The following is a 27,310-nucleotide window of genomic DNA, read 5'->3' on the forward strand; positions in this document are numbered from 1 at the left end:
AAGTCAATGGGTGCGTGAAAACCATGCATGTCACACGGAAGCACTTCCGTGGGACAAGCGTGATTCGCGCAACAGAACTGTAAAGGATGAATGAAAACAGAAAAGCACCACGTGCTTTTCTGTTTACAAACATCCAAACGGAGTGTCATAATGATGGCGGCTGCGCGAAAATCACGCAGCCACGCATCATACGCTGATGACACACAGAGCTGTTAAGTGCCTTTTGCGCACACAAAACGCCGCGTTTTTTGAGTGCGCAAAACGCACATGCTCGTGTAAACAAGACCTTAGTGTTTGGGCATCCACTTGGCAAATTAAGTTTAATGTAGATAAATGTAAAGTTTTGCATCTGGGTACCAACAATCTGAATGCATCATATGTCCTAGGGGGAGCTATACTGGGGGAGTCACTTGTTGAGAAGGATCTGCGTGTACTTGTAGATCATAGACTGAAGCAGCTGATTGACATTGCATGCTGTTCTTTAAAGGCCAGCAAGATATTGTCGTGTATTAACCCCTTCCCGTCGTAAACAACTTTCAGATTTTCATTTTCGTTTTTTCCTCCCCACATTCCAGAAGCCATAACGTCTTTATTTTTCCATCGATATAGTACTATGAGGGCTTGATTTTTGCGGGACGAGTTGTAGTTTTTCATAGCACCATTTATTTTGCCGTATAATGTACTAGGAAACGGGAAAAACATTATTTGTGGGCTAGAAAATGAAAAAAACAGCAATTCTTCCATGTTGTTTTTGCGCGCCGTTTTTACGGAATTCACTCTGCAATTAAAACAACATGTTAATTTTATTCTGTGGGTCAATACGATTACGGCGATACCAAATATATGTAGTTTTTTCTATATTTTACTACTTTTACATGTAAAAACCTAAGTGTAAAAAAGAACATTTATTCTGTGTCGCCAAATTCCGAGAGCCATAACTTTTTTATTTTTCCGTTGATTAAGTGGTATGAGGGCTTATTTTTTGCGGGATAAGCTGTCGTTTTTAATAATACCATTTTGGTGTACATGCGATGGTTTGATAACTTTTTATTTCAGTTTTTGTGGGAGATGAGGTGACCAAAAAATAGACATTCTGGCGTCTACAATTTTTTTTTTTTCACCGTGCGGGTTAAATAATGATATATTGTAATAGTTCAGACTTTTGCGGAAGCGGCGATACCAATTAGGTTTATTTTATTTTTAGTATGCTCTAGGGGGAAAATGGGAAAAGGGGGGTTTTTTGAACTTTTAATTTTTAAATATTTTTTTTTTTACACCAAAAAAAACTTTATTTAAGTAATTTTTACTTTTTTTTATTAGTCCCCCTAGGGAACTTCAACCAGCGATTCTGACAGGCACCTATTAAGCCCTGCCGGAGGCAAGGCTTAATAGGTGTACAAAGATGGCAGACCTGGGGGCATTCATTAAGCCCCCAGGCAGCCACAGCAACCATCGCCCCCCCCCCCCCCGCGATTGCGTTGCCGGGCGCGATGAGCTGTTAGAGGGGGTCGCTCTGACGATTTAAATGCTGTGGTCAGTATTGATCGCAGCATTTAACGAGTTAAACTAGCGAAATCGCGCTCGAGCGCGATGCCGCTAGTTACCCTGAAGTGTCGGCTGTAACATACAGCCGACACTGACATCGCATGGAGCGAGCTCACTGCGTGAGCCCGCTCCATACTTCCCCTACCCGACTTTGGCGTATGGATACGTCAAATGTCGGGAAGGGGTTAAAAGAGGCATGGACTCGCGAGACAGGGATGTAATATTACCACTCTACAAAGCATTAGTGAGGCCTCATCTAGAATATGCAGTTCAGTTCTGGGCTCCAGTTCATAGAAAGGATGCCCTGGAGTTGGAAAAAATACAAAGAAGAGCAACGAAGCTAATTAGGGGCATGGTGAATCTAAGTTATGAGGAAAGATTAATAGAATTACCGTATATGTCGGCGTATAAGACGACTGGGCGTATAAGACGACCCCCAACTTTTACCCTTAAAATATAGAATTTAAGATATACTCACCATTTCGTGCAGGAGCGCTTCACTATGGCCATCGGCGGCAGGACCCAGGACTCTCTGTCTCTTTGAACTCGCGCATGCGCAGATAGACTGCTTCATCGCGCGAGATCTGAGAGGCAGGGAATGAGAGGAAAGGGCGGGCCAGAGCATCTTACAGAGATGTTCCCTGGCGGCTAATACCGGCTTCCCTCAGATCCGTGGCGGATTCCGTGCATCCCGGGAGCCTGTGTACCGGACTGCAGGCTCACAAGGTAACACACAACCTGTGTGTAGACAATATGTAGACTAGGGATGTCACGATACCAGAATTTGGACTTCGATACCGATACTTCGTTTAGTATTGCGATTTCGATACCAATTTCGATACTTTTGCCAACAGTAATAAAAAAAAAATTCTTCGGTTTTCTGATGTGAGGCGCGACGTGTGATGAATTTTGAACGCGCCTCACATTAATAGTAATTAATCCCATCATGTTTCTCAGTCATAATGGGTTAATGTGTGAGGTACATGATGGGGTTAATTACTATTAATGTGAGGAACATGGAGGGTAAATTCATCGCACCTCATGCCTCACATTAATAAGTGAATGAAAGCCGTGTTTATTTCATTTTTTTATTTTAATGTTTATTGTAAAAAAGGTGAAGGTGAATTTTTTTTAAAATTTAACAATACTTTGTTTTTACTTTATTTTTAAACTTTAATGTACTGACATATATCAGATATGTGCCAGTACATTAACCTGTGGACGGATAATACACAGGCAGTTGTTAGGACATACTTGGGTATGTCCTAACAACATGAAATATGGTAAGACAGCCCTGGGGTCCGTCAATAGACCCTGGGCTGTCTGCCCATATATGGTATGGCCCTCGATCGCGTCACAGGAATTCCCTGTGACGCGATCCAGGGGCATCCCCCCTTCTCACTTTCCCCTGAATGCTGCAGTCAGCTGTGATCGCAGCATTCAGGGGAATAACGGCGGAGATGAGCGGTTTCTCTGATCTCCGCCGTTATAGCGCGGGGCTGCGGCTGTGTAATACAGCCATTGCCCCGCTCCTGACAGGAAGTGCGTGCGCGGTCAGCATGAGGTGATGCGGCCGGCGCTGCACTAATGAGCGGCAGTTCAGGCACTGAAGACAGAACATGGGGGTGTTTTGTAGCGCGCCCGCCATGTTCTGTCTCCAGTGCCGCCGCTCATTAGTGCAGCGCTGGCCGCATTGCATCATCCTGACCCCGCGAACTTATCATGACTCAGGAGCGTGGCTGTGGCTGAATTACACAGCCGCAGCCGCGCTCCCATACATTCATGTGTCACTATACTGAGCTGTGCGGCTGCAACGTGCATCCCTAATGTAGACAATATCCGGCATATAAGACGACCCCACACTTTTGACATTTTTTTAAGGGTGTAAAAAGTCGTCTTGTACGCCGATATATACGGTAAACCTATTTAGCCTTGAAAAGAGACGACTAAGGGGGGACATGATTAACTTGTATAAATATATCAATGGCACATACAAAAAATATGGTGAAATCCTGTTCCATGTAAAACCCCCTCAATAAACAAGGGGGCGCTCCCTCCGTCTGGAGAAAAAAAGGTTCAACCTGCAGAGGCGACAAGCCTTCTTTACTGTGAGAACTGTGAATCTATGGAATAGTCTACCGCAGGAGCTGGTCACAGCAGGGACAGTAGATGGCTTTAAAAAAGGGTTAGATAATTTCCTAGAACAAAAAAATATTAGCTCCTATGTGTAGAAATTTGTACCTTCCCTTTCCCATCCCTTGGTTGAACTTGATGGACGTGTCTTTTTTCAACCGTACAAACTATGTAACTATGTAACGCTTTCCGGACCGATCCATTTTTTGCTTTTTCTTTTTCTTTTTTCCCTCCCCGCTTTCCAAGAGCCATAACTTTTTTATTTTTCCGTCAGAGTGGTGTGAGGGCTTATTTGTTGCGGGTGGAATTGTAGTTTCGATTGACACCATTTAAAGTACCATTTAAATGTACTGGGAAACTGAAAATAGAATTCTTTGCAGGCAGAAATTGGAAAAAACTGATTCCTCCATTGTTTTTTGAGTTTTGTTTTTAATACTTTCACCGTGCAGTAAAAACGACAGCTTACATTTTTTCTGCGACTCAATACAAATACGGTGATACGAGATATATATAGTTTTTTATTTTATTTTGCTACTTTTACGAAGTAAATTTTTTAGAGCTAAGGTGACCAAAAAACAGCGATTTCGGCGTTTTAAATCTTTCATTTTTTTACGGCGATTGCTGGTACAATACACTGCAATACTATTGTATTGTAGTATATTGTCATTTTTACAAGCTCCTGTAACAGCGCAATCGCTGTTCCTGTCCGTTAGTCCCGGGTGTCAGCTGTAATACACAGCTGACACCCACAGCGATGTATTACGATGCAATGCGTATGTAGTGTGTTTTATGTTTTGCAGTGTTTTTCGCAATAAAATCTCTTTTTTATTAAAAAAAAAATTTGTGTCACCATATTCTGAGAGCCATAACTTTTTATTTTTCAGTCAAAAAAGCTGTGTAAGGGCTTGTTTTATTGCGGTACATGAGACTTTTTGATAACTTTTTATTCTATGTTTTGGGAGAGGTCGTGACCAAAAAAATTGTGATTCTAGCATTGTGTTTCACTTTATTTTTTTGCAGTGTTCACTGTGCAAGAAAAAAAAATGTAATAAATTTGTAGTTTGGGTCGTTACGAATGCGGTGATACCAAATATGTGTACTTTTAACGTGTTCATTTTTTTTCCTATAACAAAGACTTATAGGAAAAAATATTTTTTTTATTTTGTAACTTCTAACTTTTATAAAACATTTTTATTACCTTTTTTTTTGTCCCACTAGGGGACTTGAAGACTTGCAGCTCTAATCGCTGCTAGAATACATTACACTACATACGTAGTGTAATGTATTCTGTCAGTGTGACGTGACAGTCACTCTGGCAAGAAGTCTATGAGGACCAGCCCCCATCGTCTGGCCTCCGGTTGCCATGGCAACCACCATCAGCCACCGTGATTTCATGTGGGGGCTGCCGATCTGCTTTAAACTCCTTAAATGCGGCGATCCCAATCGATCGCTGCATCTAAGGGTTTAATTGCCAATATCAGCGGCGATGGGCCGCTGATCGGCAACAGGGGATGCAGGGCAGACACCTTGCACAGTTAACCACCGCTGCGGTGTAGCGCCACGTGACAGTTAACTGCCAAAGTCCAGACGTAACTGCATGACAAGGTGCGCGAAGTTACTGCTCACCTTGACGTGCAATTACGTCAAGGTACGGGAAGGGGTTAAGGTAATAATACGTTTGGAAAGTAAAATACTAGTATTTACTTTTTGAAGAGTTCTTTGTCAAGCATTACTCCATCAGATGAAGTTTGTAGAGAAAGTCTCAACATGTCCATGCATTCTTTAAGCCGTGGATCTGAGGTGCGCAGACCAGTAGACTTTAATGCCTGAAAAAAATTAAAAAAAATAAAAACACATTAAAAAGACATAGCCAAAATTTATATTGTTAATGATGGAATGGAGAAAGAGAAGGCTGGCACTGCCCTATTTAAGACACAACACAATCACTGCACAAAGTTCCTTGTTTGGTTAGCACACGTGGAGTACATCTGCCAATCTGGAAAATGAATTTGCATCGTATTTTTTCTAACCAGATTCAGGAACGGGAACTTCAAATAGGAGAGGGAAGAGTTAAAGTTGGGAATTTGGGCTTTAGTCTCAGTGAGAACTTTTCTCAGGATGAAATTAATATGTTGCACATACTTTTGGATATCCCTCTGGATAATCCATTTGGTGAGGAAACAGTCAGCAGTATTGAGCGATTCATGGGTGGAGTACCATCCACCTTTAATCGCCCCTTTCCTGCCGGGTCTTCTTTGGATATGTTTGTTAAAGGAGTTATGAAAGAAGTAAAGTGTTTAAAATATCCCACTGTCACTTCAAATCGGTCGATTGAAGAACGAAAAGAGCTTAAATGGCTTAGTTCCAATAAAGACATTGTCCTGAAGCCGGCAGACAAGGAGGGTAACATTGTACTCTTGTCAAAAGACTATTATATAGAAGAGGCCCATCGTCAATTGAATGATCGCACAGGATTAACAGGGTACTGTGTCGGCAGATGCATCTGCAGACACCGTTTTAAAGCAGTGATAGCTATCACTGCTTCAAGGCCAGGACCAGAGCTAGCCTCCAATCCGGCCGATTAACCCAATTAGATGCAGCCCTCAAAACCGAGCGCTGCATCTATGATGTTTATAAGCATATCGGAACTCTGCAATGAAATTGCGGGGTTCTGATAAGTGCTCCGGCAGACCGGAAGCCTAACAATGGCCTCCTGTCTGCCTAGAATGGATGCTTGCTAGGTCCCGCCCAGAGAAGGGGGCCTAAAAGGCGTCTGGCCGCAGTAACAAGATGGCGCAGGCTCAGAAGCTGAGCCTACGACATCAGCCGCTGGTGTCAGCTGTATGTTACAGCTGACACTGTGCTGTAACGGTAGGGAACAGAGCTAGCTGTTGTTATCGTGACGATGTGGATCGTTGCTATGGCAACCGGAGGCCTCATAATGGCCTCCTGGTCTGCCACATACGATAGCCTATTAGGCCCCGCCCACAGACGGTACCTAATAGGCTTGCTATCAGTGAATGACTGACAGCTCTAATGCATTGCACTACGTGGGTAGTGCAATGCATTAGAGTAAAGATCAGAGGTGCAGGACCTCAAGTCCCCTAGCGGGACAAAAAAAAAAAGTTGAATAAAAGTGTAAAAATAAAAAAAGTTTCAAGTTAATAAAAACAAACTGCCTTTTCCTATAATAAGCCTTTTATTATTGGAAAAAACATGAAAACGTTTAAAAAAAGTACACATATTTGGCATCGCCGCGTCCATAACGACCCAAACTATAAAACTATAATATTATTTTTCCTGCACGGTGAACACCGCAAAAAAAGACAAAAAAACAATGCCAGAATCACTATATTTTTATCACCACCCCTCACAAAACATGGAATAAAAAGAATCATAAAGTCGCATGTACCCCAAAATTGTACCAATAAAAACTACAACCCGTCCCGCAAAAAAAAAGCCCTTACACAGATTTTTTGACTGGAAAATAAAAAAGTTCTGGCTCTCAGAATATGGTGACACAGAATGTGCAGAGTGTCCAAAAGCAGATAAGATCGGGCACCATTTATCAGTGCGACATCGGCCACATATTTCTGAAATATTATTTATTTACCGCATTATTATACCCTCTTATTATGCCCTGATGTAGTCCGCACAGCTTACATATGCCCCCACATTATAAACTGAAATAACAGCAAAACCCCAAGCAGAACTACTACCAAGCAAAATCTGCACTCCAAAAGCCAAATGGCGCTCAATCCCTTCTGAACCCTACAGCGTGCCCAAAGAGCAGTTTACTTCCACATATATGGCATCGCCATACCCGGGGGAACCAGCTTAACCGTTTACGAGATGTGTGTCTTAGGTGGCAAAAACCGGGCACAACATATTGCGCACTAAAATGGCATACCAGCGGAAAATATAAATTTTCACTTTGCACCATCCTCTGTGCATTAATTACTAATGGAAAAACACCTGTGGGGCAAAATGCTCACTACACCCCTTAAAATGCCTTAAGGGGTGTAGTTTCCAAAATAGGTGTCACTACTTGGGGTTTGTTTTAGTATTTGACATCAGAGCCCTGCAATTGTGGGCCAATGCTGTGAAAATCACCAAAATGGACCTCAAATGCGCATGTTGCTTTCACTTCTGAGCTCTGTCATATGTCCAGGCAAATGTTAAATGCCTTGAGGGGTGTAGTTTCAAAAATGCGGTCACTTCTTTGAGGGCTTCCACTGTACTCTGGTACCTTAGGGTTTTGCAAATGCGACATGGCACCCAAAAAGCAATCCAGCAAAATCTGCATGCCAAATAGCGCTCCTGCCTTTCTGTGCCCTGCCGTGTGTCCAAACAGCAGTTTATGACCACATGTGGGGTATTTCCGTACTCTGAAGACATTGCTTTACAAATGTTGGGGTGCATTTTCCTCTTTATCCCTTGTGAAAATGAAAAAAATTCAACTTTTTAATGGAAAAAATGTTGATATTCATTTTTACGCCCTAATTGCAATAAATTCTGCAAAAGACCAGTGGGGTCTAAATGCTTACTATACCCCTAGATAGATTCCTTAAGGGGTGTAGTTTCCCAAATGGGGTCACTTGTGGGGGGTTCCACAAGTGACCCCATTGGTGCGCCATGGCACCCGAAAATCATTGCCGCAAAACTTGAGATCAAAAGCAAAATGGTTCTCCTTCCCTTCTGAGACATGCCGTGTGTCCAAACAGCAGTTTATCACCACATATGGGGTATTGACTTAACGGGAGAAATGGTTTTTCAAATGTTGGGGTGTTTTTTCTCCTTTATGCTTTGAAAAATTAAAAATTGTGACATTTTATTAGAAAAAAAAATGTAGATCTCATGGCTTCATTCCACTAAATTCAGCAAAAAAAACTGGTCAAAATGCCCACTATACCCCTTGATAAATTCCTTGAGGGGTGTAGTTTGCCAAATGGTGTCTTTTTGGAGGTGTTTCCACTGTTTTGGCATCACAAGACCTCTTCAAACCTGACATGGTGCCTAAAATATATTCTAATAAAAAGGAGGCCTCAAAATCCTCAAAATCCTCTTTGCTTCAGAGGTCTGTGTTGCAGTGAATTAGCACACTTAGGCGACATGTGGTATATTTCTAAAAACTGCATAATCCGGGCAATAAATATTGAGTTGAGTTTTTCTGGTAAAACCTTCTGTGTTACAGAAGAAAAAAAAAAAAGATTAAAAATGAATTTCTGCAAAAAAAAATGAAATTTGTAAATTTCATCCCTACTTTGCTGTGATTCTTGTGAAACGCCTAAAGGGTTAATAGACTTTCTAAATGCTGTTTTGAATACTTTGGGGGGGTTCAGTTTTTAAAATGGGGTGATTTATGGGGGTTTGCATTGTATGGGCCCCTCAAAACCACTTCACAACTGAACTCGTCCCTGTAAAAATAGCCTTTTGAAATTTTGTTGAAAATGTGAAAAATTTCTGCTAAAGTTCTAAGCCTTGTAACGTCCTAGAAAAATAAAAGGATGTACAAAAACCGATGCCAATCTAAAGTAGACATGTGGGAAATGTTAATTAGCATTTATTTTGTGTGGTATTACTATCTGTCTTACAAGCAGATACATTTAAATTTAGAAAAATGCAAATATTTGCAGTTTTTCAATAAATTTTGGTGTTTTTCACAATAAAATACTGAATGTATCAACAAAATTTTACCACTAACTTAAAGTAGAATGTGTCACGAGAAAACAATCTCAGAATCGCTTGGATAAGTAAAAGCATTACAAAGTTATTACCACATAAAGTGACCCGTCAGATTTGAAAAATGGGGCTGCGTCCTGAACGTGCAAACTAGTACATGTCCTTAAGGGGTTAACTGATTCCACTGGTTGCGAAGGACAATTTAAAAGGGTTATCTGGAGAGATAAAATTTATGGCCTATCCGCAGGACAGGCCATTAATATCTGATCTGTGGGGGTTCCACTTTGTGTAATCGATCAGCTGTTTGTAGAAGCCGCAGCGCTTGCGCGAGTGAGGCTTCCCCTTCATTCCTTTCACAGACATATACTGTAAAACGCTGAAAAGGGAAGTGTTTTATATATTTATATCTATGTACATGTGAGTGTAGATATATATATATATATATATATATATATATATATATTTGTTGCTCCAGAAAGGTGTCATCTAATCAGACAACCTGGGGGATGGAAAACAAGCAATGAACTAATCCAGGAAGCAGGAAGTTCCAACTACCCTTCCATCCCCCTACTAGATAATGGTATTCCATGAGGCCCAGATCCCCCCCCCCCTTCACGTGCACGAGTTGTGATGTCACACAGGTGTGCATGGGGGGGATTTAAAAGGACAAACGGTCCCAAAGTTCTCTCTCTTGTTCCTGCTCCCCAGCACCACTAAGGGGACTCCACTTCCCTCCTGGTCTGCTCTCTTTTCCTGCCTACCTGAAGACACACGAACTCGGACCACATGGACTACTAAGTATCCACGTGTAGCAGCAGCTACACGTTATGCTCTCCCCCTCGTTACTTTAACCCTTTCCTAAGTTAACCCTTTATCCTCCTGCTGTCCCTGGTAACCCTTGCTATTAACCCTTAGAGTATAGGGAAAGTTATATTAGGAGGGAGTGAGACAGAAATAGTGAGCGTGTATTGTATCGTAACGTAACTGTATTCATATGTATGTTTAGATAAGTGGGTGGCGGTATAATTAGGATTGTGATATCGTGGTTATACTGTACTATGTATAGTGTGAGTATACTCAATATATATTAACGTGTTATATGTATTGGGGCATACTGATACTATACGGTGATCGGTTAGGCCTCATGCACACGACCGTAGCCCGACCGTAGCCGTGTGCACGCCCGTGATTTTCGTGTCGGCCGGCTGCGGACTGTCAGCGGACTGTCAGCCGCAAGCCGCCCGCACATGCACATGGCCGGGCCATTGTTTTCAATGAGCCCGGACCGCAACTCCGGACCATAATAGGACATGTCCGTACTTTCTGCGGTCCGGGTTCCCGGGCCGTGCACGGACCGCAAAAACTACGGTCGTGTGCACGGCCCCATAGAAAAGAATGGGTCCGCAATTCTCCCGTGGATTTGCGGGGGAATTGCGGACGCAAAAACACGGTCGTGTGCATGAGGCCTTACTGTGTTCTGTGTATTTTATATGTAAGTGTGATTATTGTTAGTAATAAATATTACCCTTTATTTACTATACAATTGTATTTATTGTGCGGTCTTATTCTGTTGAGTGTAAGCAAAGCAAGTAGACGTTAGTATAAGAAAAAGGTAGGGGAACTAGGAATAACCCTAGAGACCCTGATTATAAAGGGGGTAGTAATAGTGGGCGACCAAGTAGGTGAAACCCAGATATTATACCAGCCCTTTTACACACGTGGGTGAGTGTGTAGTGAGCATATATATATATTATTTAGATATATTATATATAGCCCTTTTTCAAACGCAAACATACTATAGCGGCGATTCATAGTATTACAGCCTTCTGCCATTCATAGGAGAAGTCTCTAATATGATGAACCGCCGCCGAAAGTCAGATCACCACGGATCAGATATTAATGGCAAATCCGGAGGATATGCAATCAATTTTTTATCTCTTAAATCCTTTAAACAAAAAAAAAAAAGACGATGGTATTGGACAATTGAATGCAAATATTATGCATATATTTATTAAAATACTGCAACTTTTATATAATATAACCCTTTAACCCCTTGATGACCAAGCCAGATTTGTCAAATCTGGTATGTCTGAATTTATCAGAGAATAACTCTGTGAAAGTTTTGAATATCCAAGTAATTCTGAAATTGTTTTTTCGTCACATGTTGTACTTTATTTTAGTGGTAAAAGTAGACTGATACAATTTGCGGAAATGAATTAAAAAATAGATAAAAGTAAGACATTTTGTCAAAATTAACATTTTTCCCTAATTTTAACTGCAATATGCCACATATATACACACATACTGTACAATTTTTTTAATTAAATATATATTTCCATCTCTTTACTCTATTTTGGCAGCACTTTTGAAAAAATAAAATACATTTTCAGCAATTTAGAGGACTTACAAATTGAATAATAATTTTATACATTTTGAAGTACATTTTGTTTTCCTGCACCAAGCCAGGTTTACAGAGGCTCATAGGTCTCAGAATGAGTTTGAAGACCAATTTCTTTGTAAAGCGAGCATGAAGAAACACACCACAAAATCTATGACCCTGTTTCTCCTGTTTTCAAAAATACCCACATTGTGGCCCTAATGCGTTGTTTGGACACACGGCAGGGCCCCAAAGGAAGGGAGCACACGGAGGCTTTCAGGACTCATATTTTGCTTGAAAATGTTTTAGGCCCCACTGTACATTTGGAGAAGCTTTGAGCTGCCAGAACGATAGAAACTCCCCATAAACGCCCCCATTTAGAAAACTAGACCCCTTAAGGTATTTATCTAGGGGTATAGTTAGCATTTTGACCACACAGGTTTTTCGCTAAATATATTGGAATTAGTCTGTAAAAATTTAAATCTACTTTTTTTTTGAAACATAGAAATTTTTTATATTTACACGGAATAACGAAGAAAATGCACCCCAACATTTGTAAAGCAATGTCTCCTGATTACAACAATACCCCATATGTGGTAATAAACTGCTGTTTGGACCCACAGCAGGGCTCAGAAGGGAAGGAGTGCCATTTGGATTTTGGATTTCTGATTTGGCTGGAATGGTTTTCGGTGCTATGTCGCATTTGCAAACGCCCTAGAGGGACTAAAACAGTGAAAACACCCCAAAAGTTACCACATTTTGGAAACTACACCTCTCAAGGAATTTATCTAGGGGTATAGTTAGCATTTTGACCACAGATTTTTCGCTAACTATATTGGAATTAGTCTGTAAAAATTCAAATCGACTTTTTTTCTGAAACATAGAAATTTTTAATATTTACAAGGAATAACGAAGAAAATGCACCTCAACATTTGTAAAACAATGTCTCCCGATTACGACAATACCCCATATGTGGTAATAAACTGCTGTTTGGATCCACAGCAGGGCTCAGAAGGGAAGGAGTGCCATTTGGATTTTGGATTTCAGATTTTGCTGGAATGATTTTCGGTGCAATGTCGCATTTGCAATGCACTGGAGGGACAAAAACAGTGGAAACCCACCAAAAGTGACCCCATTTTGGAAAAACCTTCAAGGAATTTTTCTAGGGGTATAGTGAGCATTTAGACCCCACAGATCGTTTGCAGAGTTTATTAGAATTAGGGCGCGAAAATTTCTTCCACTAGAATGTTGAATTTTCTCATTTTCACAAAGGCATAAAGGAGGAAAAAAACAACCATTTTTTATAAAGCAATTTCTCCCGAGTACGGAAATACCCCATATGTGGTCATACATTTTTTCATTAGAAATGAATTCACCCTTTCACTCCCTGTCTTCCAAGAGCCATAACTTTTTTAATTTTCCATTAATAGAGTGGTGTGAGGGCTTATTTCTTGCGGGAGGAGCTGTAGTTTTTATTGGTACAATTGTTTGGTACATAAAAAGTGATAAAAAAGTTGTATTACATTTTTTTTTAGAGCGAAGGTGACAAAAAAAAACCAAAAACTGTGATTTTGGCGGTTTCAATTATTAAATTTTTTTAAGGTGTTCACCGTGCAAATTAAATACTGGTATATTGTAATAGTTTGGACTTTTACGGACGTAGCGATACCAATTTTGTTAATTTTTTTACATTACTTTAGAAGAAAAATGTGAAAAGGTTGTTTTTTTTAACTTTAAAAAAAATAAATTCTCACTACTAATAACTTCTACACATTTTATTAATCTCTTTATGGGACTTGATCCAACGATCATTGGATCGCTTGTACAATACACTACAATACTAATGTATTGCAGTATATTGTTATTTTTACAAGCTTCTGTAACAGAGCGAACGATGTACCTGGCCGTTAGGCCGGATTCACACGAGCGTGTGCGTTTTGCGCACGCAAAAAAATGCGCCGTTTTGCATGCGCAAAAGGTCCTCAAAAGCTCCATGTGTCATGAGCATATGATGCGTGGCTGCGTGATTTTCTCGCAGCCGCCATCATTATGACGCTCTGTTTTTATGTTTGTAAACAGAAAAGCACGTGGTGCTTTTCTGTTTTCATTCATAGTTTTGACTACTGTATCGCGCATCACGCGTGGCACACGGAAGTGCGTCCGTGTGCCGTGCGCGGTTTTCACGCACCCATTGACTTCAATGGCTGTGTGATGCGCGAAAAACTGCCAAATATAGGACATGTCGTGAGTTTTACGCAGTGGACATACGCTGCGTGAAAATCACTGACAGTCTGAACGGCCTCATTGACTAACATAGGTCCGTGCGACGCGCTTGAAAAGCACGCGCGTAGCACGGACGTATATCACGTTCGTCTGAATAAGCCATTAGTCCCGGGTGTCAGCTGTAATACACAGCTGACACCCGCAGTGTATGGAGCGGGCTCAGCACGTGAGCCGGCTCCATAAATCAACCCCCGCACCATGACGGGCAATTAAGTCATAGTGCGCAAAGGGGTTAGTGCACAGCGGATGGTTTAAGGTGAAAACTGCAATTTTCCACTGATATGCCATTTTAGTGCATAGTATGTTGTGCCCAGTTTGTGCCACAGAAGATAAATACCTCATAAAACGTTAAGCGGGTTCTGCCGGGTATGGCGATGACATATATGTGGGCGCAAACTGCTGCTTGGGCACGCTGCGGGGCTCAGAAGGGAGGGAGCGCCATTTTGCATTTGGAGCGCAGATTTTGCTTGGTAGCAGTTTTGTTTGGGTTTTACTGGTATTTCAGTTTATACTGTGGGGGCATATGTAAGCTGTGTGGAGTACATCGGGGCATACACCGCATTCCAAATTATTATGCACATTGGATTTAAGTGTCATAAACATTTAATTATTAGTTTTTAAATTAAACTCATGGATGGTATTGTGTCTTAGGGCTCTTTGGATCATTGTAATCAATCTCAGACACCTGTGATAATTAGTTTTCCAGGTGTGCCCAATCAAAGGAAAACTACTTAAGAAGGACGTTCCACATTATTAAGCAGGCCACAGGTTTCAAGCAATATGGGAAAGAAAAACGATCTCTCTGCTGCCGAAAAGCGTGAAATAGTGCAATACCTTGGACAAGGTATGAAAACATTGGATATTTCAAGAAAACGTAAGCGTGATAATCGTACTGTGAAAAGATTTGTGGCTGATTCAGAGCACAGACGGGTTCGTTCAGATAAAGGCATAATGAGGAAGGTTTCTGCCAGACAAATTAATAGGATTAGTAGAGCAGCTGCTAAAATGCTATTACAAAACAGCAAACAGGTATTTGAAGCCACTGGTGCCTCTGGAGTCCTGCGAACCTCAAGGTGTAGGATCCTCCAGAAGTTTGCAAGTGTGCATAAAGGTATTATTCGGCCACGACTAAACAATGCTCACAAGCAGAAGCGGTTGCAGTGGGCTCAGAAATACATGAAGACTAATTTTCAAACCGTGTTGTTTACTGATGTGTGCCGTGCAACCCTGGATGGTCCAGATGGATGGGGTAGTGGATGGTTGGTGAATGGCCACCATGTCCCAACAAGGCTACGACGTCAGCAAGGAGGTGGCGGAATCATGTTTTGGGTTGGAATCATGGGGAGAGAGCTGGTAGGCCCCTTTAGGGTCCCTGACGGTGTGAAAATGACCTCTGGAAAGTACGTAGAGTTTATGACTGATCACTTTCTTCCGTGGTACAAAAAGAAGAACCGTGCCTTCTGTAGCAAAATTATCTTCATGCATGACAATGCACCATCTCATGCTGCAAAGAATACCTCTGTGTCATTGGCTGCTATGGGCATAAAAGGAGAGAAACTCATGGTGTGGCCCCCATGTTCCCCTGACCTCAACCCTATTGAGAACCTTTGGAGCATCCTCAAGCAAAATATCTATGAGGGTGGGAGGCAGTTCACATCAAAACAGAAGCTCTGGGAGGCTATTCTGACATCCTGCAAAGATATTCAAGCAGAAACTGTCCAAATACTCACAAATTCAATGGATGCAAGAATTGTGAAGGTGATATCAAAGAAGGGGTCCTATGTTAACATGTAACTTGGCCTGCTAAGTTTTTTTTGATTGAAAGAGCTTTTGATTTCTGTAAATATGACCTCCTGATGCTGCAAATTCAACAAATTACCATTTTAGTTCTCTTTACAACCTTTAAAATGTTTTGATCTGTGTTGTGCATAATAATTTGAAACAGTGCATTTTGAGTTTTTTACTTCTAAAAAAAAAAATCTGTTATCATTAGGAGATTTGTTCAATAAAATTTGCATTATACAACAACGGTTGATGGCTTGAAGATTATACTGACTGCTTTTTATTTTTTCACCACTGGAGCCGTGTGAGGGCTGATTTATTGCGGGACAATCTGTAGTTTTCATTGGCACCATTTTGGGGTACATGCGATTTTTTTGATCACTTTTTATTCAATTTTTTTGCAATCCTGACCAAAACCCAGGAATTCTCAAAAAGTTGTTTTTTTTGCGGCGTTCACCGTACGCTATAAGTGACATTTTTACTTTATTCTGCGAGTTGGTACGATTATGGCGATACCATATGTATATAAGTTTTTTTCCTTTTTTTAGCGTTTGCACAATAAAATCACTTATTTATTTAAAAATATATTTTCTGTGTCACCATATTCTGAGAGCCATCATTTTTTTATTTTTTAGTCAAAAAAGCTGTGTAAGGGCTTGTTTTTTGCGGGACGGATTGAAGTTTTTATTGGTATTATTTTTGGGTACATGCGACTTTTTGATCACTTTTTATTATTTCTTTTGGGAGGGGTGGTGACCAAAAAAATAGCGATTCTGTCGTTTTTTATTGATTTTTTTTGGGGGTGTTCATCGTGCGGGAAAAATAACATTATAGTTTTATAGTTGGGATCGTTACAAACGGGGTGATACCAAATATGTGTACTTTTTAAACGTCTTCATTTTTTTCTATAATAAAAGTCTTATTATAGGGAAAAAAAGCATTTTGTGTTTATATACATAACTCATTTTTACACTTTTTTTTTTAAAAAACATTTATTACTTATTTTTACTTTTTTTACTTGTCCCACTAGGAGACTACGAGACTTGCAGCTTTGATTGCTGCTAGGGTACATCACACTACATACGTAGTGTAATGTACTCTAAGGGTATGTTCACACGGCTTATTTACGGACGTAATTTGGGCGTCTTACGCCTCGAATTACGTCCGAAAATGCCCCTCGATAGCGTTGGCAAACATCTGCCCATTGAAAGCAATGGGCTGACGTTTGTCTGTTCAGACGAGGCGTATATTTACGCGTCGCTGTCAAAAGACGGCGCGTAAATAGACGCCCACGCCAAAGAAGTGTCATGTCACTACTTCAGACGTAATGGAGCCGTTTTCCATGGACTCCATGGAAAACCAGCTCCAGTTACGTCCGTAAGGGACGCGGCGTTCAAGCGCCTGCACATGCCGTTACGGCTGAAATGACGGGGCCGTTTTCTCCTGGAAACAGCCCCGTAATTTCGGCCGTTACGGACGTTGCCGTGTGAACATACCCTAATTGTCATAGTGATGTAACTGTCACTCTGACAGGAAGCCGAGGAGGACCGGCCGGAGGCTGCTCCTACGAGGCTTCCGTACATGGCAACCCGGAGGCCATTGTCTAGCCTCCGATTGCCACAACAAGCATGGGCAGCCCCCACAATCACTTCGTGGGGGCTGCCGATGTGCTTCAAATCACTTAAATGCGTCGACGGCCATCAGTCTCCGCATTTAAGGGGTTAATTGCCGAAAGCAGCGGCGATGGTCCGCTGACCGGCAAGATTGATGTATCAGCTGCCTAGGACAGAAGTCAGCGCGGGCTTGTCACTCTAGGTTTACACAGAGTGACAGTTTGAAATACTGACGAAAATGAACGTCATGATGCGCGATCTAGCAGCCGACCAGGACGTTCATTTTCGTCATAGGTCGGGAAAGGGTTAAATATACTTAAACATATGATATGATATAGCAGTCAGCTTAGCAAACAAGGACATTCAATTATTGTGGGTACACTAAGCCAATCAGCTTAAAATGGATAATAATTCCCAACTTACCGTGATGAATTTATGAACTGGTATTTTTTCTTGTCCTTCAGCAATTGTGTAGAAGAGCAAATCTTCCAAACTTGGGAGAAGTCCTTCTTTATTATTTCTGCAAAACAAAATGGTTTTTCTATAACTTTTTTTTCTATTATAAAAATAAAATAAGACGTAGAATAGATTATATAGGTTAGAACTAAATGGGTTTTCCCATTAGAGAAATATATATGACATATCCACAGGATATAGATATGCAGGTGCTAATCTGCCGTGACTAATGTATTACCAGTAACAAGAAAATGCAGATGCACACCGCAGGCGCTAAGATAGATATATATACACACACACACACACTTAATGTTTATTATGTCATTTTTATTGCATTACTGCTATAGTTATTATGTTAATAAATGTGAGGTTCTTAGCGCTCAGTTTGATCAAAAATGCATAATAAACAATAAGTGTGTATATATATATATATATCTTAGCGCCCGCGGTGTGCATCTGCATTTTCTTGTTACTGGTAATACATTAGTCACGGCAGAATAGCACCTGCATATCTATTTATTGTTTTAGGAGGAGCTGACCAACTCTTTTTGTTTGTAGTATTTGCATGGGGGCGGTGACTGCTTCCATTTTGGTCGTGCTCTCCACCCACCTGTCCTGGGCTGTTTTTAATTAGAACAGAATATATTTGGTTAACATTTCTCTAAAATAGGATTAGTATAGCCCCCCCACAACATGTTTCGCTGCAGATGCTACTGGGCATGTCAAAAAATGTAGAAAAAAATCGTCAAACAGAGAATAGGACAGCGCGAGAATATGTATACACTCTGAAGCTAAGTGAAAGATAGATGCTGCTGCGCTTGTCTGGGGACTTAGAAAAAAATCAGATGAAGAACAGTAAGGTCATAGAAACATTCCGAGACTAAGTTGAAAATAAGCGCTACTGCGCATGTCAAGGGACAAATCTGACAAATTATACTGAAAGTATAAATGCGCTCTAAGGTTAAAGAGGCTCTGTCACCAGATTTTGCAACCCCTATCTGCTATTGCAGCAGATCGGCGCTGCAATGTAGATTACAGTAACGTTTTTATTTTTAAAAAACAAGCATTTTTGGCCAAGTTATGACCATTTTTGTATTTATGCAAATGAGGCTTGCAAAAGTCCAAGTGGGCGTGCTTAAAAGTAAAAGTCCAAGTGGGCGTGTATTATGTGCGTACATCGGGGCTTTTTTACTTCTTTTACTAGCTGGGCGTTCTGACGAGAAGTATCATCCACTTCTCTTCAGAACGCCCAGCTTCTGGCAGTGCAGACACAGCCGTGTTCTCGAGAGATCACGCTGTGACGTCACTCACAGGTCCTGCATCGTGTCGGCCACATCGGCACCAGAGGCTACAGTTGATTTTGCAGCAGCATCAGCGTTTGCAGGTAAGTAGCTACATCGACTTACCTGCAAACGCCGATGCTGCTGCAGAATCAAATGTAGCCTCTGGTGCCGATGTGTCCTCGCTCGTCCGACACGATGCAGGACCTGGGGCAGGAAGTGAGTGACGACACAGCGTGATCTCTCGAGAACACGGCTGTGTCTGCACTGCCAGAAGCTGGGCGTTCTGAAGAGAAGTGGATGATACTTCTCGTCAGAACGCCCAGCTAGTAAAAGTAGTAAAAACGCCCCGATGTACGCACATAATACACGCCCACTTGGACTTTTACTTTTAAACACGCCCACTTGGACTTTTGCAAGCCTCATTTACATAAATACAAAAATGGTCATAACTTGGCCAAAAATGCTCGTTTTTTAAAAATAAAAACGTTACTGTAATCTACATTGCAGCGCCTATCTGCTGCAATAGCAGATAGGGGTTGCAAAATCTGGTGACAGAGCCTCTTTAAGTTAGAAATGAATGCTACTGCGCATGTCAAGGACTTAGAAGAAATCAAACAAAATACACTAGGGCGCATATATAAGGACTTAGTCTCGAAAGTATTTATGGTCTTGTCATACACCTGATTTTTTTCTAAGTTGAAAATAGGTGCTACTGCGCATATCAAGGGACTTAGAAAAAACCTCACAAATAGTACTGGAAATATAATAATAAGTCAGAAATGGACGCTACTACGCATGTCAATGGAATTAGAAAAAAAACAGATGTATAACAAGAAGACCATAGATATATCCAAAAAACTAAGTTGAAAAAAAAGGGGGGGGGGCGCTCCTGCGCATGTCAAAAGACTTAGAAAAAACTCTGTCGAATAGTACTAAAGATATTAATGCGCTCTACGGCTAAGTCAGAAATGTACACTACTGCTCATGTCAAAAGACTTAGAAAGAATCGGACAAAATTCACTAGGGCTATAGGTACACGCATGTCTTAGGACTTAGAAAAAAAATCAGATTGCAACAAATAGGCGCAGACACATGGGCATATGCAATTTCTTACATGATATAGAACAAAGGAGGTGCCAGATTGAGTTGTATTATAGTTACATGAAGTTGCCTCTAAATATTGAGGATTAAAAAATACTTAAATTGATAATGATAAAGAAGGCAAGGTGTAAAGAAATCTATCAGAGAAAGGCCACGTAGGTAAACCCTTCATTAAGGCCATTGTGGTTCAAACTGCTGGGGCGATGAATCCAACGAGCCTCTTCCTGTAGACGTTTACGATAAAGATCGCCCCCTCTGGGACCAAGTTTCAATGGTGTAATACCCCAGAATTGGAGGGATTTAGTATTCCCCTCATGTACTGCTCTAAGGCTGGGTTCACACGACCACGTTACGTCCGTAATGGACGGAACGTATTTCGGCCACAAGTCCTGGACCGAACACAGTGCAGGGAGCCGGGCTCCTAGCATCATAGTTATGTACGACGCTAGGAGTCCCTGCCTCTCCGTGGAACTACTGTCCCATACTGAAAACATGATTACAGTACGGGACAGTTGTCCTGCAGCGAGGCAGGGACTCCTAGCATCGTACATAACTATGATGCTAGGAGCCCGGCTCCCTGCACTGTGTTTGGTCCGAGACTTCCGGGACTCCCTAGATAGAAGTGGTGTAATTTCCACTTTTGAGGGGTTTCCACTGTTTTGGCCTCTCAGGGGCTTTGCAAATGCAACATGGCACCCAAAAACCATTTCAGCTAAATTTGAGCTCCAAAAGACAAATAGCGCTCCTTCCCTTCTAAGCCCTGCTGTGGGTCCAAACAGCAGTTTATTACCACATATGGCATATTTCCGTAATCGGGAGAAATGGTTTTACAAATGTTGGGGTGCTTTTTCTCCTTTATTCCTTGTAAAAATTAAAAATGGCTACCTTTTTTCAGAAAAAAAAAGTAGATTTTTACCTTTACAGAATAATTCCAATGAATTCAGCAAAACAACTGTGGGGTCAAAATGCTAACTTTACCCCTAGAAAAATTCCTTGATGAGTGTAGTTTCCAAAATTGGGTCACTTTCCGGGGGTTTCCACTATTTTGTTCCCTCCAGTGCATTTCAAACGTGACACGGCACTGAAAACTATTCCAGCAAAATCAGAATTTCAAAATCCAAATGGTGCTCCTTCCCTTCTGAGTCCTGCTGTGGGTCCAAACAGCAGTTTATTACCACATATGGGGTATTGCTATAAGCGAGAGAAATTGCTTTACATATGTTGGGGTGTTTTTTCTCTTTTATTCCTTGAAAAAATAAAAAATTTCTACGTTTCTTCAGAAAAAAAGTAGATTTTCATCTTCACATACTAATTCAAATAAATTTAGCAAAAAAAACTGTGGGTTCAAAATGCTAACTATACCCCTAGATAAATTCCCTTAGGGGTGCAGTTTCCAAAATGAGGTCACTTTTGGGGGGGGGGGTCTTTATTGTTTTGGCCCCACAAGACCTCTTCAAACCTGACATGGTACCTAAAATATATGCTAAAAAAAAAAAGGGAGGCCCCAAAACCCACTAGGTGCTCCTTTGCTTCTGAGGCCTGTATTTCAGTAAATTAGCGCACTAGGGCCACATGTGGGATATTTCTAAAAACTGCAGAATCTGGGCAATAAATAAGAAGTTACATTTCTCGGGTAAAACCTTCTGTGGTATAGAAAAAAATGTATTACAAATGAATTTTGTAAAAAAAAAAATGAAATTTGTAACTTTCACCTCTACTTTGCTTTAATTCCTGTGAAACGCCTAAAGGGTTAAAACACTTTCTGAATGCTGTTTTGAATACTTTCAGGGGTGCAGTTTTAAAAATGGGGTGATTTATGGGGACTTTCTAATATATAAGGCCCTCAAAGCCACTTCAGAACTGAACTGGTCCTTGTAAAAATCGCCTTTTGAAATTTTCTTGAAAATATGAGAAATCGCTGCTAAAGTTCTAAGCCTTGTAACGTCCTAGAAAAATAAAAGAATGTTCAAAAAATGATGCCAAACTAAAGTAGACATATGGGAAATGTTAACTAGTAACTATTTTGTGTGGTATTACTATCTGTTTTAAAAGCAGATACATTTAAATTTAGAAAAATGCAAATTTTTGCACATTTTCTTCAAATCTTGGTGTTTTTTTACAAATAAATATTGAATTTATCCACCAAATTTTTTCCCTAACATAAAGTACAATATGTCACGAGAAAACAATCTCAGAATCACTTGGATAGGCAAAAGCATTCCGGAGTTATTACCACATAAAGGGACACGTCAGATTTGAAAAATCGGCTTCGTCCTGAAGGCCAAAACAGGCTCAGTCCTGAAGGGGTTAAGTGGTATGAGGGCTTATTTTTTGCGGGATAAGCTACAGTTTTTAATGATAACATTTTGGGGTACATGCAACATTTTGATCACGTTTTATTTCATTTTTTGTGGGAGCGGAGGTGACCAAAAAATACTTTTTTTTACGGTGTTCACCGTGCGAGTTAAATTATATATTGTAATAGTTCAGACTTTTACGGACGCGGCGATACCAATTATGTTTATTTATTGTTTTATTATGCTCTAGGGGGAAAAGTTTTTTTTTTTAAACTTTTAATTGTATTTTTTTTTTACATAAAAAAAAAAAAACCTTTTTTACTAATTTTTACTTTTTTTATTAGTCCCCCTAGGGGGGCTTCAACCAGCGATCGTTAGATCGCTTGCACAATATATTGCAATACTAATGTATTGCAGTATATCATAATTCTGACCGGCATCTATCAAGCCCTGGCGGAGGCAGGGCTTAATAGGTGCACAAAGATGGTGGACCTGGGGGCGCGATGAGCTGGGTCACCCCCCTCTTTCTAATGATTTAAATGCTGCGGTCGCTATTGACCGCAGCATTTAACGAGTTAAACGAGCGGGATGCCGCTCGTTACTCTGAAGTGTTGGGTGTAACAAACAGCTGACACCGGCATCATATGGAGCGGGTTCACTCCGTGAGCCCATTCCATACTTCCCCTACCCGACTTTGGTGTATGGATACGTCAAATGTTGGGAAGGGGTTAAATTCTATGTTTGTCCCGACTTGATTTAAATAAAGGTATTTTTTTACAATTTAACTATTCTACTAGGTAGCAGGTAGTTGGGAAAAAACGGGTTTCTATTGCCTCTGGCAATTTTTCTATATATGAAGTGTTTTCAGGGGAAGGGACAAAAAAAAACAAAAAACTGACAAATAAAACCTATATATTTTTTTATTTTTTTTTAAACCCCCACGAAAAATGGTTGACAGCCATTAAGAACGGTCAGACAGTCGGGAAAGGATGAAAATTTGGAGACACACTGTCTCAAAACAGTCATTTAAAACTTACAGTTGATCAGTTTTTAACAGCAGTTTTTTTTCCATTGTCGAGTGAATTTAGCCTTATGCTGAATGTACACGTTGCGTATTACGTGCAAATTTGCCATGTGTATTTTCATGAGGCAAATCCACAGCGTAATACAGTACCAGCAAAGTAAAAGAGATTTCAAGAAAACGTATCTACGCGGTGCAGATTTCTTCTGCGCATAAATTGAGCTGCGGTGCGTATTTTAAAATCCGCAGCATGTAAATTTATCCTGCGTTTCGCCTTGAGAATTGTATCTGACTAGTTTTAAAGAAAAACGCACTAAAATACGCAGCATAAAACCGTACCCATTTCTGCAAAATGTAAATACCGCACCTAAAAACGCATAAAAAAAATGCACCATTGGGTGTGGTTTTAGCTGTGGAATTACGTGCGTACACCTGCGGTTTTGGTGCAGATTTTCTGCATCAAATTAAACTACGTGTGCATGTAGCTTTTGGCCGTGTTTCCACGTAGCGTAAACGCTGCGGAATTTCCACAACGGAATTTTGTGTGGATATTCCGCAGCATTTACAGTGGCCGCAAAGTGGATGAGACTCAGCAAATCTCATGCCCACGCTGCGGAAAAAACCCCGCAGTGTAAACGTTTATAAATTAACATGCTGTGCGGAATTTAATTCTGCAGCATGTCAATTTATGCGGTGTTTTTCTTGATTTTCGTCTGTGGATTTTCCCCGTTGAATTCACTGGGGTTGCAAAACCCACAACAGAAAGCCCAGTGTTGCGACTTTTGCGGCGTCGAGGCCAAGGAAAATTTAAAAAAATAAATCATACTTACCCAGAACGCCCTCCTCCTTCCTGCAGTCCGGCCTCCTGGGATGACGTTGCATCCCCTGTGACTGCTGCAGCCAATCACATGCTGAAGCGGTAGTCACATGGGATGATACGTCACCCCAAGAGGCTGGCCTGGATGACATCAGAGGCCGGCCTCCTGGGATAATGTTACATCCCATGTGACCGCCGCTGCAGCTTCATCCAGGTAGGCCGGACTGCGATGGAGGGACGCGTCGCCAAAACAACATACATAAGTATGAGCGTTTTTTACCGCTGCTGTAATGTCAGGGTAGGGAAACAGACAAGTGAGCCTTAATCTACCCGCCACTCAGTCCCTGCCTACTTGCAATGACCCGCCCTAGGCAACGGGGTACAACTGGGCGACGGTCCCTACACTCAATAGGTGCACGACAGACAAACAGACAAGGGTACAAAGAAGCCAGGGAAATGGGGAAGTTGCCCACGGGAACACAGTGAGCAACAAGCGAGGTGAACGAGCCGAGTCAATCCAGGAGATGAGCGACGTACAAAAACGCAGAGCAGAAGAGTGGTCAGAAAAGCCAAGGTCAATCACAAGCAGAGGATCAGTAGTTCAAGAAGCTGCAGCAGGGCCAGGAAACCAACAGAGAAGAATCACAAGCAAAGGAGGAACAGGAAAGGCAGGTATAAATAGACAGAGGGCGGGAGCTAGCTCCGTCTGGCCAGGCTGTGATAGGCTCTCCCACTCCTAAGCCTGCCATCCTGGGTGGTGGAAGATGGAGTCAGTCTCACAGACATAGAAGCAGGTGCAGACTGATTACCTATGGGCGTCGACACAGAAGTTGTGTCTGGCAGATCCTTTACAGCTGCTTTCCGCAACAGAAATTCAATCCGAAAAGACGCTCCACAATGTGTTGCGGTTTTCAGACGGAATGTACTGTGGGTTCCAGGTCAGATACACTGTGTGGTTTTTACGCAGAGTATTCGTCCTGTGGGAACCCAGCCTTCGCGTAAGTTCACACAGAGTTTTCAGGCAGAAAAATCTGTCTCAAAATTCCTTCTGGAATTTTGAGGCAGATTTGAACTTGCCTGCACTTTCTTTGCTGTGTTTTTTTTTTTTTGGCCACGGGCAAAAACCAGTACCAAAAAACGCTTTCTATGCCTCCTGTTGATGTCAATGGGAGGTCAGAAATGGAAATGCGGGAAGAAAGAGCATAATGCTTTTTTTTCCTGCAAGCATTTTTTTCTGGTCGCAGGGAAAAAACACCTCCGCTTCTCATTGAAGTCAAGTTCGGACGGTTTTTGGTGCAGTTTCCGACATGGTTTTCACGTCAAAAACAGAGCCAAAAAACTGTGTGAAATAGCCCTATGCCACATGCACACGACAGTAAAATCGCCCGTAATTACGGGCCCATTAATTTCTACGGTAGGGTGTCGGTGCCGTGCTCCTAAACTTTATAAAAGGGAGCACGGCCAGTAAAAACGTCCGGCTGCCCCGGCCGTCATTATGGGCCCAGCGGTGTGCATGAAGCCTTAGAATGTAATGTAATTTCCATACACCACTGCAAATTCAAGCAGGCTCACCCCTTGTAGGTAAAAGTCAAGGAGCATTTTCCAACGAATGGGATTTCGGACTCAGGCTGGGTTCACACGACCATGTTACGTCCGTAATGTACGGAACGTATTTCGGCCGGAAGACCCGGACCGAACACAGTGCAGGGAGCCGGGCTCCTAGCATCATAGTGATGTACGATGCTAGGAGTCCCTGCCTCTGCGTGGAACTACTGTCCCGTACTGGCGCGTCCTAACAGGAATATGTCCAGGGCAGACCTGGGGGCTTTTATCAAGCCCCCGGCTGCCATGACACCCCATCGGAGACCCGCGATTTCATTCGCGGGCCGCCGATGGGTGACAGAGGGAGCGCACTCCCTCTGTAAACAAAGTTAAATGCCGCGGCCGCTATTGACGGCGGCATTTAACGGGTTCGATCGCGGGCGTTGGAGCAGGAGCTCAGCTGTCATCAGACAGCAGAGCCCCGGCTCCTGCCTGCACGGGAGACCCGTGCAGGACTTAGACTAGGCTGACGTGAAAAGGCGTCAGCCTAGCCTAAAGCCCATTAGTGACCGACGTAAAAAGGCGTATTAGTGGTCACTAAGGGGTTAAAGGATTTGTCTTTTTCTATATTTTTTTAGTTATTTTTATCCTTTTTGGATTCCGTTTGTATCTGTCATGTTAATAAAAACTGTAATCTCCTTTTTGTCACGTTTTTGTCTTTCTGGACATAAAAAAAATATAGTACAGCCGACTACACTATATTTTCCCAGCAAAAAGACGGAAACCTTACGAAACCAAGCCAAACTGAGGCTAAAAAAATCCCATGGAAATCAATGAATACTTTGATGGAAACTTTTTATTACATCTTTCGGTTCCCAGGACAGTACAGAATAACGGAAAACACAACGCAGATGTGAACAGAGCCTTACATTTGTTCTTACTATAGCAATGTTTAGCAAAATCAATATACTTTCTACAAGTATGTCTGCACGGTTTAACCTGAGCAGGACCGTTTCTAACGATGAACATTGCCACTCTAAGGGTATGTGCACACGACAACGCCAATTACGGCTAAAATTACGGAGCGGTTTTCAGGAGAAAACAGCTCCAGAATTTCAGACGTTTTTACAAGTGCACGTGTTTTTCGCTGCGTCTTTTACGGACGTAAGTGGAGCTGGGTTTCATTGGACTCAATGAAAAACGGCTCCAATTATGTCCCAAGAAGTGTCCTGCACTTCTTTGACACGGCCGTAATTTTACGCGCCGTCTTTTGACAGCGATGCGTAAAATGACAGCTCGTCTGCACAGAACTTTTTAAGACCCATTGAAAGCAATGGGCAGATGTTTGCCGACGTATTGGAGCCTTGGACCCGTCTTT

The 27,310-nt window shown here is 41.6% G+C and overlaps 1 protein-coding gene across 2 annotated transcripts in view; it reads right to left on the reverse strand.

The window, feature by feature from the left end:
- Positions 1-27,310, reverse strand: part of GLS (glutaminase) — a 413,780-nt gene that overhangs the window by 377,707 nt on the left and 8,763 nt on the right. For both annotated transcript variants that reach the window (XM_075829939.1, XM_075829940.1), the window contains exons 2-3: positions 17,839-17,935; positions 5,383-5,504 (exon numbers count right to left, since the gene is read on the reverse strand). In XM_075829939.1, the coding sequence (XP_075686054.1) occupies positions 5,383-5,504; positions 17,839-17,935 (219 nt within the window). The remainder of the gene's footprint in view (positions 1-5,382; positions 5,505-17,838; positions 17,936-27,310) is intronic.

Source organism: Rhinoderma darwinii, chromosome 6 (assembly GCF_050947455.1).
Source record: "Rhinoderma darwinii isolate aRhiDar2 chromosome 6, aRhiDar2.hap1, whole genome shotgun sequence".
NCBI classification, from domain to species: Eukaryota; Metazoa; Chordata; class Amphibia; order Anura; family Rhinodermatidae; genus Rhinoderma; species Rhinoderma darwinii.